Genomic DNA, 18,155 nt, shown 5'->3' with positions numbered 1-18,155 from the left:
GGCCCATTTCCGGCTCCGCCGCCATGAAGAAGGGTTACGAGCTTCTCAAGGGAAGAACCCAGATGGGGATGGTTCTGGTTTTCGTCTACCTGATACTCTGCACGTTGATCGGAGGCGTTTTCAGATCCGTGGTGGTTCACGGAGGCGAAAACCATGGGATCTGGACGAGAATTGTGATCGGCGGGTCACTGGTAGGGGTTCTAGTGATCGTGAATCTGGTGGGATTACTGATACAGAGCGTGTTCTACTACGTCTGCAAGAGTTACCACCGGGAATCGATCGATAAAACGGCTTTGCACGACCACCTCGGAGGATACCTCGGAGAGTACGTGCCTCTCAAGAGCAACATTCAGATGGAGAACCTGAATGCTGCTGCTTGATGACATGACAAACCCTGGTATTGCCTTCTGTTTGGAAGCAGTTTTAAGGTTTGAATAATCTTTGTATGCCGAGATGGAGTTTTTGTATATATTGGTTTTTGCTGTATGTGTACGCACGCAACCGAGATTACTCGTTATCCCCTTTTGTTCATATCCTCGATTTGAAGCCATTTATCGAGTCCTTTGAAAACCAATCGGTTTAATTGCAATCGCAATAAAATATAATAAAATCTAATTGTTGCTCTTTATCTCTACGTTTCTGGTAGAAATTTGTATGGCTTGCTAAAAAGGATCATAATACCCTGGTTTTTAAATTGGTCATGTATTTTTTTTTGGTAATTTACACCAAATGTAATTTTTAATCTTAATTTCATTCATGTTCCCGATGAAGAACGACTTATTAATGTCTTTTTAGGGTTTTTGTAGATTAAGGTTATTGTTTTTTTTCTGGTTTGTTTTGGCAATTTTTTTTATTATCGGATCCTCTCTGTTTCTGTCGAGCAGATCCTTAGACTGTTGGTGGATACGGCATGTTTTTATTAATTTCATATTCTTTTAGAAATTAGTTGTTTTAATTAAATAAAAATATATATATGAAATGTTTGAATACGTTCGGCTTATATATATATATATATATAAACAAAAAAATCTTCAAAGGTTTTCGATTTCAATTTGGGGTTTGAATTGCAATTAATCTCCATGAGGGAGATTGGGCCATGGGCCCAAAAAGTTTCGTCGTCCGACTCACAAGGCTATTTCTGTAATTTTGTAAATACAGTGAGGATGTTGAAATTATGAGGTTTTATTTATTTTATGTATAAACTCTTCCTGGTAAGCTTTTCCCCGCAACATGTTTTAATTGCGTAGAAAATTCATTTTTCTGTCTAAAATAATCTCGAAAATAGGCAGCTTTGTTTTGTTGACCTTTAAATATAATGTTGGAAATAAAAGGAAAGAGATGTGATCATTTGAATTTTGAAGATGATAATATATAAAATTGTGGAGAAAAGTCTGACTATAATTATTTAAATAAAAAAATTGCATGATTCAGAAATAAACTAAAAAGGTTATCTGAATATCTTATTGTTAGCGAAATGAGATGTACCCTCTCGTTAAACATGTAGCAAATGTATATATAATCGATATAAATTTTTTATATTTTATCTTAAAAGAAAAAAAAAACTGATTTAATTTAATAATTACAGTCAGTATCAACGAGGTGTACCATTTATGTAAGGGCTAAATTGGAATTTGTTTTAAAATTGGGAAGTGGTAATTACAGAAAGTAAGTAAAACCATCATGATTAATAATTAATTACCCAAATTTACCCTTTTTTCTAAGACTTTATATGTGATTTAGTGAATAGTATTTATATAAAAAAATCCACATAAAAGAATACGCTAAAAACCTATTAACTAAGGAACAGTCAGCTAACCAACATTTGTTTTACTGTATGCGTAAGTTTCTTCGTAAATCGGTTGGAGAACAGTAAATAATAAACACTTGTTGTTAAATTGTAACTAAAAAGTAAGTTATTGAAATTAAAACTTTATAATACATTAATAAAGTCTATAAATAAATTCCAAAATAACCTGTGAGCATCTGAAAATATCATTGTCCGGCAAGAAATTGACAACCTTGTAAGACCTAAATCACGTTTTAGGTTTACATCATGAGGTATATTCCAAGATTCCATTGTTGGATACTCGACAATGATAACTTTACAAAAAAAAAATCTAAGAAATATCATTAAATGGTAAAACAAAATGAAATATCACACACACATATATACATATATATATATATAGGATTAAAAATGTGAATAAAGTGTTTATTAGAAAGTATCTGAGATGAATGTTAACCGTTGGGATTAATTAATTGATTGAAAATTTTGAAATAACCCTGAGGAATTTTTTTTTCTTTCAAAATGGGTCATTTTAAAAATTTCCAGTTCAATGAGAGAGTAACATTTTTAATATATGCTTTAAGATTCTGTCTTTTTAAGTTAGGATTCTGTCTTATTAATCATATGATTAGGACTTCGAAAAAAAAAATCATAATTACGTGTGGAAGATCGTGGACTGACCTAACTATCCTTGTAAATAAATAAATATACAGATACACACATCACATCACACGTATATGTATATCTCACACGTGCACACACACATACGTGTATATATATATATATATATATATATGCGTATCAATGTTGGATTCTGAATATGCGCCCGACATGCTGCCCGACATCTCCAATGAACCCGTGCCACGTGCCACTATTAGACTCATTCCAATAATACGTGTAGGGTGTAACAATCAAATTATGTTTAATATAATTTAAATTTTTTTGTGTAAATTCATATAAAAAGGGGGTCCATTTTTTAAAATTTGTCATATAGAAAACGGCCCACAAGGACAAGGTCTAGATGGGAGGGTGAGTACGGTCGTGGTCCAATCCAATCTCTGTAAGATATACAGCTCAACTTTCTTTGTCTCTTTGCAATTCCTTTGTCAATGAATTTTGGAGATGAACTATCTCGATTTTTATTTTTTTCCCATATTATTTCTACTAGTTTTCCAATCTTATATTGGCATTTTAAAATTTTTATTATATGTTATATATATAACTATATCATACCATAAACTTTTCAACCGCATCATAAATTATATCATTTTTTCATAAATACTACATATATAAAACGAACAGTTAGTATTAAATTTTAAAGTTGTACAGTAAGTTTATTTTCTTGTTAGATTTAACTGCGAAACATGTTAACATGTAACATGCATTTCAATTTCAATAAGCAATATCGCACTTAGAATTATGTAAGTAACTATTAATAAACATGTTGCCATTATTTGCCCGAAAGGGTAAGTGCGAGATCACGAGATGTTACCTAAAATGGACCGTCATATGCGGCAAAGCCAAACCTTTTTAATATACACAATAATACAAATATTACACGGTGGAGAAACTTAGGGTGATAACCATTTTTTTTTATTTTTTAAAAGAAGAGTAAATTCTATTAAATTAGTAGCCGAGCTTATTCATATATAGTTTATTAAATTGAAAATAATACCATATCGACACAACTAGTGCGTGTGGGTCGGGATTAGTCTGGGCCCTTTGGACCTGGGATTACCCGGTTATAAAAAAAAAAAAAATTATAAGTATTTTGTATAATGGGTAATTGCTAAAAAATCATTTATTATTCTCAATGCGGTTCAATAAAGGAAAAGAGCACGTGGTGGGTGAGAAACAGAACATTGAAATTAATTGTGTAATTATAAAAAATGAAAATACATAATCTTTGGGAGGTACAGCATATTGAAAAATATTCTCATTAATATGGTTATAATTTACCCTAGATATGATATTTAAAATATTTTATTGTATTTTGCTATATATCAATATGTATTTTACAAATCATCAATGATAGAAAAACATTCTCTTATATCACATATGATATTTCCTCGTTAATTAACCATTTTATAATTTATGTGACAAATGTTCTAAACGATTTTTGATGAAATTCTAAAACCGTGCATAAAATAATTTTACAATTTCACTGGTTTGTCTACTAAACACAATTAAAGGGAAAGAAGCTGCATTTTAATTCATGGAAATAAAAAAATTGAAACCATTCTACCCATAGAGTAACGACAAATATATTATATTCAAATTTTTATTTATACATTGATTTGTATTTTAAAATAAATTGAGTTACTGCCAACAAAAAAATGGTTCATTAAAAAAATATTGATATTTGAGATTTGATAATAAATCTTCATTTGAATACTCTAATGAAAAAAAAAATCTTAAAATTTGATAATATGTATCAATGCATATTATCACAAAAACATCATCATTTAGTTCGAAGAAATTTAATATATATATTTTCTTTTCAAAATTTGATATACAAATAAGTATTTTTTTCTAAGCTCATATTACAAATAAGAATAGAATTTATTGTGGGCGTTTCGGTTCGGTTCTTCGATTTTTCAGAACTGAACCGTTCTTCTTGAACGATATTATTTTTAGAAAACTGAATTTTTTGAAAGCGACCCGAACCGAATTTTAAAAAATCCCAAAAACTAATTTTTTTTAAATCTAGCTTTTTTTTAAATAAAAATCGAAACCCAACCGAATCGAAAATAATATAAAAACTGATTGATACTTATTTTTATAAAAACCGAAAAAAACAAATTGATATATTTCCGTCCCAAAACCGGAACGCCCATGGTGCTTCATGTAAAATCGAAAATTTTTTGACAGCTTAGTGAAAAAGAACTGTTATTTACTTTTAAAAAAATTCGAATATAATTTCGATAATTCCGAAACATGTTGTATGACTATGGATTTTATGCCCAATAATTTAGTCACTCCACGTTCGTCCCTGTCCAGAATCTCATGTGATCTCTCTCTCTCTCTCTCTCTCTCTCTCTCTCTCTGCAGCAGCCAGCAGCCTTTGGGAGAGGGAAAGTTGCCTTGTTGCCCTTCGAATCAGGAGCTCTCTGTTTCTTCTATATCTCTAAGCTGTCAGAGAAAGACACGATATTTTTAGAAAATCTGAATAGACGAAACAAAAGATTGGTCCTTTTTCTCTCTCCTTCCCGATAACTCTTCAAATCCGTTTCGCCATTTCAGCTGCTTGGAAATTCAAGATTTTTACTGGGTTTTGTGTTGTTTTGATTCAATGGTCCTGAACTGAGCAGGACCCACCAAAGGAAATGCCCCAAAACGCGAAAGACGATATCCATTCAAAGGGGAAAATTTTCAGCCGTTCCGGAATCTGGGTTCGTTTATCCTCCATAGACACAAGCCCGGGTTTCTGGTGTTTCTCTTCGTGCTCTGTTCTTTCCTTTTTCCCGCGGGAGCTTGGTCTTGCATGTTTAAGAAACGTGGAGCTCTTTCAAAGCCGCCCCGGAACTTGATTTTTGCATATTTAAGAAACGTGGAACCGACTCTTTGTTTTTCCCAAATTTCTTCTTTGGCTGTTTATGGAAACCGGGATTCTGTGGGTATCGATTTCTTGCTCAATCGGGGTATAGTACAGAAGTAGAGATTTACCAAATTTGGTATACTTAGCTCTTTACGAGATTCCTTTGTTTATTTCTTTTCTGAATTTTCCATTTTTTGCTGCCCATGCGACATTTGCAGATTCTCTCAGTTAGGTGGTGGAGAACGTGAGATCTATAGCGTAGTAGCCGCGTTAAATTATGATGGGTTTGAAGTGAGAAACCCTAATCTCAAGGAAATTGAGGGAAAATCAGGTTTTTTATTTTGCTGTGAAGTGAAGATCTGGGTAGAGATTTTGGGGTTCTGGGTTTATAGCAAAAGGGTTGCGTCAGAATCAAAAGTTAGGGTTTCTGTAGAAATGGCAGCAAGAGTAGAAGTATCAGTGGGGTGTGAGATTGATGAAGGGAGTGATGAGAATAGAGGAAGCATGTGGGAGCTGGAGCAGAAGCTTGATCAGCCTATGGATGAAGAAGCAGGAAGGCTCAAGAACATGTACAGGGAAAAGGTATTCCAACAAATGCCGGATTCTCGTTTCGATTCGATCTTGATTTTGGTGTTTAGATGAACTTGAATCGAGATTTTAAGCTTGTAGGATTTTGAATTGCCGTTTTTGTATCGAAATTCAGCTGCCTCACTCCACTGAATGCTGATATATATACTCATCTTACGGATTCTGTCATCTGAGTTTGAAACTTTCCAGTTGTTGCCTCGTTGCTAAACAGTTAAAGATCGGATTTTTGCCTGATGCATGGTGTTTGATCGAAGGAAAAGATAGAAAGGGCGATTTAGTTTTACGGCATTCTTTTCATTGGATCGGTATTTAGGCGTGAATGACGGAATTTCGGCCCGTGCAGGAATTCTCGGCGGTTCTGCTTCTGAAGCTTGCGTTTCAGAGCCTGGGGGTTGTTTACGGCGACTTGGGAACTTCTCCTCTGTACGTTTTCTACAATACATTCCCTCGGGGAATCAAAGATCCCGAGGATATCCTCGGAGCTCTCTCTCTGATCATATATTCCCTCACACTCATCCCTCTTCTCAAATACGTTTTCGTTGTTTGCAAAGCTAATGACAACGGACAAGGTATAACCTTATCATTCGTTTTCCAGGGTTTTTTGGTTTCGTTATAGTTTTTTTTTTCTGACGTATTGTTTGTGAATGATCTCTTTTCGGTCACAGGTGGAACATTCGCTCTGTATTCGTTACTCTGTAGACATGCAAAGGTGAAAACTATCCCGAACCAACATCGGACGGACGAAGAGCTCACAACTTACAGCCGTTCCACTTTTCACGAGCATTCTTTCGCCGCGAAAACAAAGAGATGGCTGGAGAACCGCACGATTAGGAAAAACGTGCTCCTCCTTCTCGTTCTTGTTGGCACTTGCATGGTGATCGGTGACGGAATCCTTACTCCCGCCATTTCTGGTACGGAATTCATACACTTTAACCCACAAATATATGTTTTACGGTAGTTATATATCGCGCCATCGAACTTAACGTAACGTTAATCCGTGCTTAAATTAAAAGATTCTAATCAATCATACCCCTTTTTTTGCAGTTCTTTCAGCAGCTGGAGGGCTAAGGGTAAACCTTCCACAAATAAACAACGGTATTACCGTTCTTATTTCTAATAATGTTATCATTCTAACGTAAACGGGCATTAATGTGATCAATAAGAAATACGGGGGTTGAAATAGGAACGTCTCTAATGATACACTTTGCCTCGTGATTATTACAGGTATCGTTGTTCTTGTCGCGGTTGTGATATTAGTAAGCTTGTTTAGCGTACAGCATTACGGAACCGATAGGGTCGGCTGGCTTTTCGCTCCCATCGTTCTTCTCTGGTTTTTATTTATCGCGAGTATCGGTATATACAATATCTGGAAACACGATATCAGCGTATTGAAAGCTTTTTCCCCGGTTTATATATATCGATACTTTAAAAGAGGAGGCCAGGATCGCTGGACATCACTCGGAGGCATTATGCTTTCTATAACGGGTAAAAGAACGAGGATTTTCTCGGGTTCTAGCTATTTTCTTTACTTAGAAATGTTCATTTCGATTCTCTTTTCAAACGTTTCCGTTGTTTTTTGCTTGTGGAAATGCAGGGATCGAGGCCCTCTTCGCCGATCTTTCGCATTTCCCGGTCTCGGCCGTGCAAATTGCGTTTACCATAATCGTCTTTCCTTGCCTTCTTCTGGCATATAGTGGACAAGCTGCCTATCTTCGGAAGAATCCCCACCACGTTAATGATGCGTTCTACCGTTCTATTCCAGGTTTCTTGATCTCCTTCTTTCTCGTTTTTTCAGCTTTGTGGTCGAAGATATCGTCGCCGTTCTTTTGAAGTTTTTCGAATTCCTGCAGGAAGTGTATACTGGCCGATGTTCATCATTGCAACCGCTGCTGCGATCGTTGCGAGCCAAGCCACGATATCGGCTACGTTCTCCATAATCAAGCAAGCGCTGGCTCACGGGTGTTTTCCGAGGGTTAAAGTCGTGCATACTTCCCGAAAATTCCTCGGACAGATATACGTTCCCGACATCAACTGGATCCTGATGATCCTCTGCATCGCCGTCACAGCTGGATTCAAGAACCAGAGCCAGATCGGAAACGCATACGGTAAATTTTCACCCATCACACTTTCCACCTCTACCCACATCATCATTCATCCATTTAGGGCTCGGAAAAAATCCCGTTTTCCGAGTATCCGAGACTATATAAGATGAGATCAAGTTATAGTGTGAAGAAAACCCAAAAATTGGGATTCGAGTTGGGGTTCGAGTTTAGATAATCGAGTCCGAGATCGGGTATTCCCGTTGAGTACTCGGAATGAACAGAAAAATGAGAAATTTTCCCTAGATTTTAGATACATTACATATAAACCTACTAAAATTTCGAGTACCCCTCCGATATATGATATTTATTTTGAAAAAAATTCAAAATGTCGTATTTAAGCTCGGGTTCTGTACCCGATTTTCAGGTATTCAACCAAAAAGGATCCGAGATCTGTACTATCCCGAGATGTTCGGGTTCAGTTAATCCAAAAATCTTTAGTATGCGATCCATGTCCACCTGATTCATCAATCATCGTGCTTACTCTTCGATTCTTTGCAGGGACGGCGGTTGTGACAGTGATGCTGGTAACGACGCTGCTGATGACGCTGATAATGATACTGGTGTGGCGTTGCCACTGGATTCTGGTGCTACTATTCACCGTCCTATCCCTCGTCGTGGAATGCACCTACTTCTCCGCCATGCTCTTCAAGGTCGACCAGGGCGGTTGGGTTCCTCTTGTCATCGCTGCCGCTTTCCTCGTCATCATGTACGTCTGGCACTTCGGAACCGTCAAGAGGTACGAGTTCGAGATGCACAGTAGAGTTTCCATGGCTTGGATTCTCGGCCTCGGCCCTAGCCTCGGGCTCGTTCGAGTCCCCGGGATCGGCCTCGTCTACACCGAGCTGGCCAGTGGCGTCCCGCACATCTTCTCTCATTTCGTCACGAATTTACCGGCGATTCACTCCGTCGTGATCTTTGTCTGCGTCAAGTACCTTCCCGTTTACACCGTCCCCGAGGAAGAACGGTTTCTCGTTAAACGAATTGGCCCGAAATCCTTCCACATGTTCCGCTGCGTCGCCAGGTACTACTGTCTGAAACACGACGCACATTACTGTCGGAATCTTTGATTAGCTTGGAAAAATAAAAACGAATGGCTCGAATATCCGATCCATTTCCACCTCGTTGATTCATCGCGTGATATGTCTTGTCGCAGGTACGGGTACAAGGACTTGCACAAGAAAGACGACGACTTCGAGAAACGCCTCTTCGAGAGCCTCTTCTTGTACGTAAGGCTCGAGTCCATGATGGAGGGCTGCTCGGACTCCGACGAGTATAGCCTCTACGGGGCGGCGCAGAGATCGAAAGAAGGGGATGGGAACGGGAACGGGAACGAGAGCGGGAACTTGACAACGATGGACACGTTCGACTCGATGGATTCGATAATGCCGACGGCTGGAAAGAGGGCGAGCCACACGGTGACGGGGTCGAGCGGAGGAGGGGAGGAGGACGAGCTGGAGTTCCTGAACGGGTGCAGGGACGCGGGAGTGGTTCATATAATGGGGAATACGGTGGTCCGAGCGAGGAGAGAGTCGAGGTTCTACAAGAAGATCGCCATTGATTACGTTTACGCTTTTCTGAGGAAGATTTGTAGGGAACACAGTGTTATCTTCAATGTTCCTCAGGAAAGCCTCTTGAACGTCGGTCAGGTTTTCTATGTTTGATTTTTTACGTAATCCTCCTATATACACACACACGTGTGTATGTGTATCTGTATCTGTATGCGTGTGTGTGTGTATATATATATATATATTATGTGTATGTTGTGTTGTGTTAGACACTGTATGTAATTTAAATTACTCGATGTGGTACTATTTGCAGTGGAAATGGGAAATTTTGGAGAACGATTTGGATATTGGGCTGAACATTATTACGGGCCCAGATGGGCCCATCATAAGCCCATCGCGGATCCGTGGAAGTAACGCGCTTTAACGCGCGTGTGCACACAATGAGTGCTCTAACGTAAGACGGAAGCGCCGCTGTATCTGAATCAGCGAATGACTTGATTACGTATGCCGTTGAGTTAATATACAATTATAGTTTATATATATAGATAGTGATGATTGTAAGTATACATAATGACGAGTTATGTAATCGGAAAATTCATGGATTAGGATAAATAGCTTGACGTGCAAAGTCATAGAAGTAATTAAGAAATAACATAACAATTTTTTTTTAAAGGAAAATGTAACATAACAAAATTCATTACCGAAGAAAAAACATAACAAAATTGGGAATTATATAATTCCATTAAAAGTCAAAATATTTTAAGTGGGTTATGCCTCCGTGTCGCAATATATACACTAAAAATTTAGATAAGAAACTTTTTTTTTTTGGGTCAAAGGTTGGAGTTTCCGTTACTTCCGAATTTGTACAAAATGCTTTTTCCAATTAGATAATAAACTTATATTTACCTTTTCTAATATTTCAGTTTTGTTAGACATGGAAATTGCCGATGGACAAAAAAGGATTGGACATTAATTACGTAATAATATATAAAATGTTATTTATACTTATCTCTATATTTTAGTCTAAGTGGTAGCTCAGATTTTCTATAAAAATATTTGCAATTATTATATTGTTACAATTATTATTATGCGTGAAAGATATAGAAAAAAAAATTCATGTATTTGCTATGAAATCCAATCAACATTCTTGTTATAGTATATCCAGTATGTAATATCAGGAATAATCAAAATCCACTTTCACTTATAATATAATGCCAACAATAAATTAAATATTTCCCATACACATTACGACGTTTATCAGAATACAGAAATGCAAACGCGCAAACATTCATGCATCGATACATGCATATATATATATATATATATATATATCTACCATATACCATTTTCAGGAAAAAAATGATTTAACTGTGGTGGAACTGGAACAGGTATATATGTATGCATATATATATATATATAAACTGACGAGATCGATATATATATATATATATATATATATATATATTATTTTATGTTGGAACGTGCCAATATATATTGAAAGAAAAAAACATTGAAGGTTGACAACAAGGGGAGAAACATAACAGTCTCAGGCAGCAATTCGCATCGGCCGTGATCCGCGGACGCAGCGTCATGGACGATCACGAGCTGCAGACGCAGACGCAGAAGCAGCAATCGCAAACGCTGCAACTGCCTTTGGCAGCAGCTGGGAGGAGGGACATGGCCAGAATCGCGATTCTCCTGGCCGCCGCCGCCGTGCTGTGCCTGATGTCTTCTTACCATTCCTCGCTTCCTTTCCAGTCGCTGCAGGTTTTAAACTTCTCCGCGATTGGACCGCCGGATACCCATGAAGTGAGTTCCGTACACGTGGATTAGAACATTTCAATGTAAAAGGATACAAATTTATTTGCAAATCGAAGCATATTTTCTTGAAATTTTTCTTTTTCTTATTTTTTTTTCCGCAAGCATTAAATATTTGGAGATTTTCTTTTTATTTTCCATTTCGGTTTTTTGAGCTTATCTAACAATTATAATCTAACCTCTAGTCTATAATTATTTACAAGTGAAATAATCAATCTTCTATATTTTTTTAATTGTGGGTTTTGAAATTCGGTTTCTATCGAAATAAAACCGAACCAAATCGAAACAAAATACAGGTTTGAAAATGTTTTTTGATGGAATTTGCTGATGTTTTATCAAGTTTCGGTCTTAGTTCGGATTGAGAAAATGCGACTAGATTAAACAGAAATCTAAAATTAATTTTATTATAATTAATAAATTTGTTTAATCAATAAATGATTTTATTTTTTTATTTTTTTATGGTAGGGTAGAGAACTGGAGAGAATTCTCCGTGATGCGTCGACGGAAAACAAGACGGTGATAATAACGACGTTAAACAAGGCTTGGGCCGAGCCCAATTCGATGTTCGACCTATTTCTCGAGAGCTTCCGTGTGGGGCAAGGCACCCATCACCTTCTCCGCCACGTCGTGGTCGTCTGTCTCGACGCGACGGCGTTTTCACGGTGCTCGGAGGTCCACGATCGCCGCCGCTGCTACTTCCTCAGAACCACCGGAACCGATTTTTCCGGCGAGAAACTGTTCATGTCTCAGGATTATCTCCGGATGATGTGGAGGAGGATCGATTTCTTGGCCTCCGTTCTTCAGCTCGGATATAACTTCCTCTTCACGGTATCTACATAAATAATTAAAAAGCAACAAAGATTTGCAATATTTTTTTTGGTATGAAGATTTGCAATATTTATATATACAAACTTTAAAATTTTTACCAAAATACATAAAATCTGCATACATTATAATAAACATACATAACATTTATAAATTATCTCGGATCCAAGGTGATTTTATGACAATATTTACAAAGTTATAATACGTTGGTAGAAAATTCAAAATTTATGTTTTTATATGATATGTTTTGATACTTTATATTTTTCTAGACGATTGTTTTTAAAAACATAACCCATCAAAACTCGAATGAATACATTGTTAGATTTTAACATTTTTGATCGTTGCAGGACGCGGATATCGTGTGGCTAAGAGATCCATTCACTCGTCTAGACGCAAACGCAGATTTCCAGATCGCTAGCGATTTCTTTAACGGCGATTCCAACAGCGTCAGAAACGCCGTGAACGGAGGATTCACGTTTGTCAGGGCGAACAACCGAACTATCGAGTTCTACAAGTTCTGGTACTCGTCGAGGCAGATGTTTCCGGGCAAACACGATCAGGACGTCTTCAACAAGATCAAACTCGGTCCCTACATCGAGAAAATCGGGATCAAGATGAGGTTTCTCGACACGGTTTACTTCGGAGGGTTCTGTCAACCGAGCCGAGACATGAACAGAGTCTGCACAATGCATGCCAATTGTTGTATCGGGCAAGCGAACAAGGTCAAGGATTTAAGACAAGTGCTCGAGGATTGGAGGGTTTACCTGTCGGGGCATCGCCGGGAAATGAGGTGGCGATCGCCGGAGAATTGCCGAAGAAGTATGAAGAAATGAACAAAAAGTTAAAATCATTTCATATATACCTTCAGTGGTAATAAGGCTATATTTATATATATTACATCAACATCAACATCAACATCGCCTTAGTCCTAAGTTTATTTAAGGTTGACCGCATGGATTCTTCGTTTCCACTCATTTCGGTTTTAGGTTAGTTCTTTCAGAATTTGTAACAATTACAAATCGTTCCTAATTACACGTTCTCAAGTAAGCCTAGGTCTACCCTTTTCCTTTCTCTTCACCCTCATTCCTATACTCTCCACTTTTCTAATCGGCGCATCCATCGACCTACATTGTACATGTCCAAACCATTTTAAACGTCACACTCTTAACTTCTCTTCTATACCTATTACACTTATTTTCTCTCTAATAGTCTCATTCCTAATTCTGTCAATCTTTGTGTGTCCACACATCCATCTCAACCTTCTCATCTTGGCCACACTCATTTTAGACATATGTTGTCCTTTCGCTGCCCAACATTTGCTACCATACATAAATGCGGATCTTATAGAGGTACGGTAGAATTTCTCTTTTAACCGTAAAAGAACCTTACGATCGCAAAGAACCCCATTGCTTGTCCCCATTTTATCCATCCAACTTATATATATTACTTAACAGAAAATTTGTCATGTTCTTGTTCTTGTACAAAAGAACCACACATACTCTCAAAATCTTGAACTGAACATCTAAACGTGAAGAAAACCGTCTTTCTTCGCATTCAATAATGCAATACACAAACCATATCTTTACACAAAAAATGCAAGAATAGTAATGTATATACTCGTGGGGAAATGCGTACCGGGATCATCGCTTATTTGTGGGCTTGGTGGGTCGGATGTGGTTGAGCCGTCGGGGTTGCTGATGTGGACATGACACGGAGGCGTCGGGCTATCTCGGTGAAGGAAGGGCGAGCCACAGGGTCGGGAGCCCAACATTGCTCCATTAGAAACCTCCATTCCGAGTCACAGTAGCTTGGCACGGTTGGTCTCAGCGTGTTGTTCACTATACCCCCTGCTTATTCATTTGGCAAAGCAAGATCCGTCATTGGGCTACGAACTAGGTCGGTTTGTGCAAAGAACAATGGCAGCAAGAAGGGGAAACAAAGAATCCCGAAACGGGTTTTTCTTGAATGCAACACAAGCTAATTGCTTGATTCGTGATACTTTCGCGTAATATCTATGTTTTATGTGGTCGGAAAAGAAACCAGAGAAGGATAGAGAAATGACAAGTACATACCTATAATTGCCCCATAATGCATGTTTGCATAGGGCTCCTCACTAGTAAGAATCTCCCACAAGACAATACCGAAAGAGAACACATCAACCTGTTTACAAATGTAAGTATATTATCCATGGCGAAACGTTACTCAAAACGTCATCCAGAGGGCGATTAATGAAAAAAAAGAAGAAGAAGAAAATGATCAAATAGGGCCGTTCGATCAGGCAGCCATGAACCTTGGACGCAAGCTTTTTCCGATATTTGACCAAACACATAAAGAGAGTATACCCTGTGTATTATATTTGCAAGTTTCAAGACAATACACCTCACAGTATGTGTGGGAGCAGCATTATGTTGTGTAGAAGCACGTATGTTTGTCTATATGTCTATTTTTGTGTGTATGTATATATGTATGCATATATATATATATATATACACATACATTCTATATGTGTACCTTTTCAGATACTTTACTGCTGCTACCACTGAGTAGCTCTGGTGCCATCCAAGGAAGGGTTCCCCTCACACCGCCAGTGACCAAAGTGTTTCTTTTTATCTTCTGACAATCCGAAATCACCGACCTACACAGATGAACCATTTCCTTGTTGTTTCACAGTCATTATAACACACAACTTTGAAATTTTCTGTTTTTATTTTGTTGTTCGTTCGTGTGATATTTTATATTTACCTTGCATATTGGACGTGCAGGATCTTTCAAGTTGACGAGCAAGTTGTCACACTTCAAATCAAAATGAACTATATTCTTCGAGTGCAAATATTCCATTCCAAAAGCCGCGTCCATTGCAATGATAAGGCGCTTACGCCGATCAAGTTGTCTGTATTTCAACACAATTGTAAAAAAATGGTACATAAGTTTCAGGAAAATGAAGATATTTGGAAGAAATGAAACGTATAACATGTCTAAGTGAGCCATTCACCATGAACTCTGTCACTGTAGCTAAAGTTCCCCCTGGCCCATCTTGAACCACGCCGTAAAATGCCACGACGTTCGGATGGTGGAGCTTGGAGAGAATTTCAGCTTCATGCCAGAACTCCGAGGTCTGAAATATTTGAATCAATAGTGGCGAAAATGGAAGACCGGAAACTCGAAACAAATGTCATTGGCCATAGAAAGGATAATGTAAACCTTTGCATGAAAAACGGTAAAGAAGAAATTTTGGCTCTGCATTCTAGACGATAGATTCGGGCTAGAAAAGCAAAAAGAGAAATATATTCTATGAGCAAAAAGCCATTATGATGAAAACAACAATGCTTCTGTGAGGAGTGAGAAGCGTCTTTTTATGAATAAGGTTCTTGCGATCGGGAAAGAAAGCTCACCAATCTCTCTTGCTCAGATGATCGACCGATAAAACAGCTCTTCTTTATCCGCTTTATCGCAACATCTGTACCCCTCCATTTTCCATGATAAACGGTTCCAAATGTACCAGACCCTAATTCTTTCAGTTCTTCCAAATCCTCATTTTTTATGATCTGCAATGACAACAATCATTTCATTGCTCACCATCCAACATCAACATCGCCTTAATCCCAAGTTTATTTGGGATCGGCCGAATGAATTCTTCGTTTCCACTCATTCTGATTTTTAGTGGGGAGTTGCTCCCCCATCCACCGGAAAAAAAAAACACACGATATAGAGTTACAAGAGATTTTAGAACTGTGACTGTTCCAGTTCAGAGTTGGACCATGAACCCACAGACACCACAATGTGACATCCAAAATGGAAGAGACAGTGAAGATGATGTGCTTGGATATTGTAATTGATGTTTTGACAGAAATGAAAAAAAAACCTTCGAGGTACATAAGAGGGTGATCTCCCAAAGACCTCCGTGTAAGAGAAAACTGACGAATCAATGCCACTGGGTATAAATCTAACATGCCCTTATCGAGATGTTTCCCAGTTAACTTTTTTTATATTCAACCATATACGCTTTCTAACGTCAATGGAAAATATACCTGCAAAGACCTGATGTCGAATTCTCCAGCCATTAGGTCAATGAGAGGTACATCAATATTCTGCATATTTCAATTCCCCACAACAGAGTCAAGCAAAACTAATGAATACAGCTATGCAGAAAATATTACAGAGATCCTTTTTTTCTTTCGGAAAGTATGAAAATTTAAAGATTCTCATGTTCAAGATAAAAAACAGCGAGCTTACCACAGTTGCACCTATGCTTTCATCACCCTTGAGCTGTGACTGACCATAATCTTGTTGTGTGTCTATTGGGTTGGAACCAGCTACAGTAGAAACCTCCGGTTGGATATTTCCGTCGTAATGGATTTGTGGATTTATATGACTCAAAGCAACTTTCTCTGACTTCACTGCAGTGGTGGGAAGCTGTAATCGATAGGAGCTCCACCGGTGTTTGTCATGGTGGTCGGAAATCCTGGATGGTCCTGATCCATAAGGGACAGATCCTTCCTAACAAACTCATCTTTTCGAAAATATGACCAATTCTTAGGTTCGTAATTTTGAACATTTAAACTCATGCCAGCTCCATCGCCATGCAATGGACCTAATCCAGAAAAGTTCAGAGCATCTTCTTTTGCTTTCGAGAATATATCAGCAAGAAAATCACGGGGAAACCTATCGTTTATATCAACAACTATGTCCCCCTGCTCTGGACTGCCAGGGCCAGTAGCAAGTTGTCCTCGTGGAGTGGCATTGGCTGAAGTCTCTGAGGAGCTTACTTGTTCCCGAGTCACAGAATCCCAGTTATTTTCAGCCATGTTATTATTCCATCCGAATTCTGGCTGCTTTGGAGCAGTAACATGGGACTGGTCAACATAGGTGCTTTCAGCTCTTGTTAGCTGATTCAAGAAAGCTGCCTCATTTTGATTCATGGACCGGTCTTCAAAATTTTCCTTGCTCCGCATTGTTCCTAGATCATTCATGGGATGACGTAAATGTTGCTGTTCAGGTATCTGTCCAATTGATTCGGGACCATCCTTAGAAATGGACGAGTTTATCTGGTCGATCTTGCTACTAGATTCTTCACTCTTTTCAAAGTGTGATGTCTTATCTTCCGCTGTCCAGGTGCTTTTAGAAGATACTTTGACTGGCGGAATAGAATGCACATTCTGAGAACCCATACTTGCATCGTGAAACTTTTCAGTTGATTCGCTGATAGGCTGGAAAGGATCAGTACTTGTTTGGGCCATCAGAAACTGAGAACCGAGGGAATCATTAGATTTAGACAAACGATTGGTTTCTGCCTGCTCTTGCAGAATGCACTCAGAATGAAAAACCCTTTGATGAATCACAGGCTGGTCACAGTTGTTTAAATTAGATGAATCGCCACCTGAAATTACATATCCAGATGCTGAGAATCCTCCGGGCAGGGTAGATTGATCTTCCTGATTTGCTTTCTTGCCATCAATTGCTGTTTCAGAAGCACCTGGGTTCTGAACAAGGTCCTGGGATTTTCTAAAACTTTTTTCTGGCAAAATGTAGGAATTCATATCTGGTGTTGAATTGGCTACTTGTGTGACAATCAGAGTTTCTTCCTTGGAGACATTATCAGGGGCAGTATAATCTCTAGACACTGAAGAAATACCATACTCACTAACCCTCGGATTTGAAAATTCTCTCTTCATCTTCGGCTCCGTTGCGGAAATATTATTCTCCATAGCAGCAGACACAATAGCAGGTTCATCTACTTTATGAAATGAGCCATCTCTTTTCAATTGGACCTCTTTAAGCAAAGGGTCTGGATCTTGTGCATGAATCATTTGTTCCTCACGTAAAACAGCCTGCTGGGTCTGATGTTGATGGAGAGGTGCAGGCCTTTCAAATGGCATAACAGGATTCATAGCATGAGGACTATAACCAGACAGAGGTTGGTATTCTGAACTTGCAATTGGAGCTGATGTGCAAACTGGGTGGTTAACAACTCCACCAAGGTGTACTTGCTGAAC

General features: G+C 38.2%; 3 protein-coding genes and 1 pseudogene across 8 annotated transcripts in view; 3 read left to right on the top strand and 1 right to left on the bottom strand.

Moving 5' to 3' along the window:
- Nucleotides 1–628, top strand: part of LOC104812705 — a 1,935-nt gene extending 1,307 nt beyond the window's left edge. The window contains exon 2 of the mRNA XM_010540000.2: nt 17–628. Coding sequence (XP_010538302.1) covers nt 17–380 — 364 coding nt within the window. The 3' untranslated portion in view covers nt 381–628. The remainder of the gene's footprint in view (nt 1–16) is intronic.
- Nucleotides 629–2,786: 2,158 nt separating this feature from the next.
- Nucleotides 2,787–9,866, top strand: LOC104812703 (potassium transporter 11). 6 transcript variants are annotated; one of them, XM_010539991.2, is made up of 11 exons: nt 2,787–2,846; nt 4,838–5,427; nt 5,543–5,906; nt 6,256–6,481; nt 6,578–6,823; nt 6,957–7,007; nt 7,137–7,397; nt 7,507–7,674; nt 7,763–8,017; nt 8,513–9,035; nt 9,168–9,866. In XM_010539991.2, the coding sequence occupies exons 3-11, from the start codon at nt 5,760–5,762 to the stop codon at nt 9,673–9,675; spliced, it is 2,385 nt and encodes a 794-aa protein (XP_010538293.1). In that variant the 5' UTR covers nt 2,787–2,846; nt 4,838–5,427; nt 5,543–5,759; the 3' UTR covers nt 9,676–9,866. The 6 variants fall into 6 exon arrangements, with proteins under 6 accessions (XP_010538293.1, XP_010538298.1, XP_010538297.1 ...); XM_010539995.2 differs by lacking the exon at nt 2,787–2,846 and having other exon boundaries at nt 4,777–4,975; nt 5,098–5,178; XM_010539992.2 differs by lacking the exon at nt 2,787–2,846 and having other exon boundaries at nt 4,777–4,975; nt 5,098–5,427.
- Nucleotides 9,867–10,998: 1,132 nt separating this feature from the next.
- On the top strand, nt 10,999–13,128 carry LOC104812702 (uncharacterized protein At4g15970-like). Its single transcript, XM_010539988.1, has 3 exons — nt 10,999–11,328; nt 11,803–12,165; nt 12,510–13,128. The coding sequence occupies exons 1-3, from the start codon at nt 11,110–11,112 to the stop codon at nt 12,993–12,995; spliced, it is 1,068 nt and encodes a 355-aa protein (XP_010538290.1). The 5' UTR covers nt 10,999–11,109; the 3' UTR covers nt 12,996–13,128.
- A 96-nt stretch (nt 13,129–13,224) lies between these two features.
- The window catches only part of LOC104813326, a 7,223-nt pseudogene continuing 2,292 nt past the window's right edge, over nt 13,225–18,155 (bottom strand).

The sequence above is a fragment of the Tarenaya hassleriana genome, unplaced genomic scaffold (assembly GCF_000463585.1).
Source record: "Tarenaya hassleriana unplaced genomic scaffold, ASM46358v1 Cleome2, whole genome shotgun sequence".
In the NCBI taxonomy this organism is placed as follows: Eukaryota; Viridiplantae; Streptophyta; class Magnoliopsida; order Brassicales; family Cleomaceae; genus Tarenaya; species Tarenaya hassleriana.
This window is presented reverse-complemented; position numbering and strand designations above follow the sequence as displayed.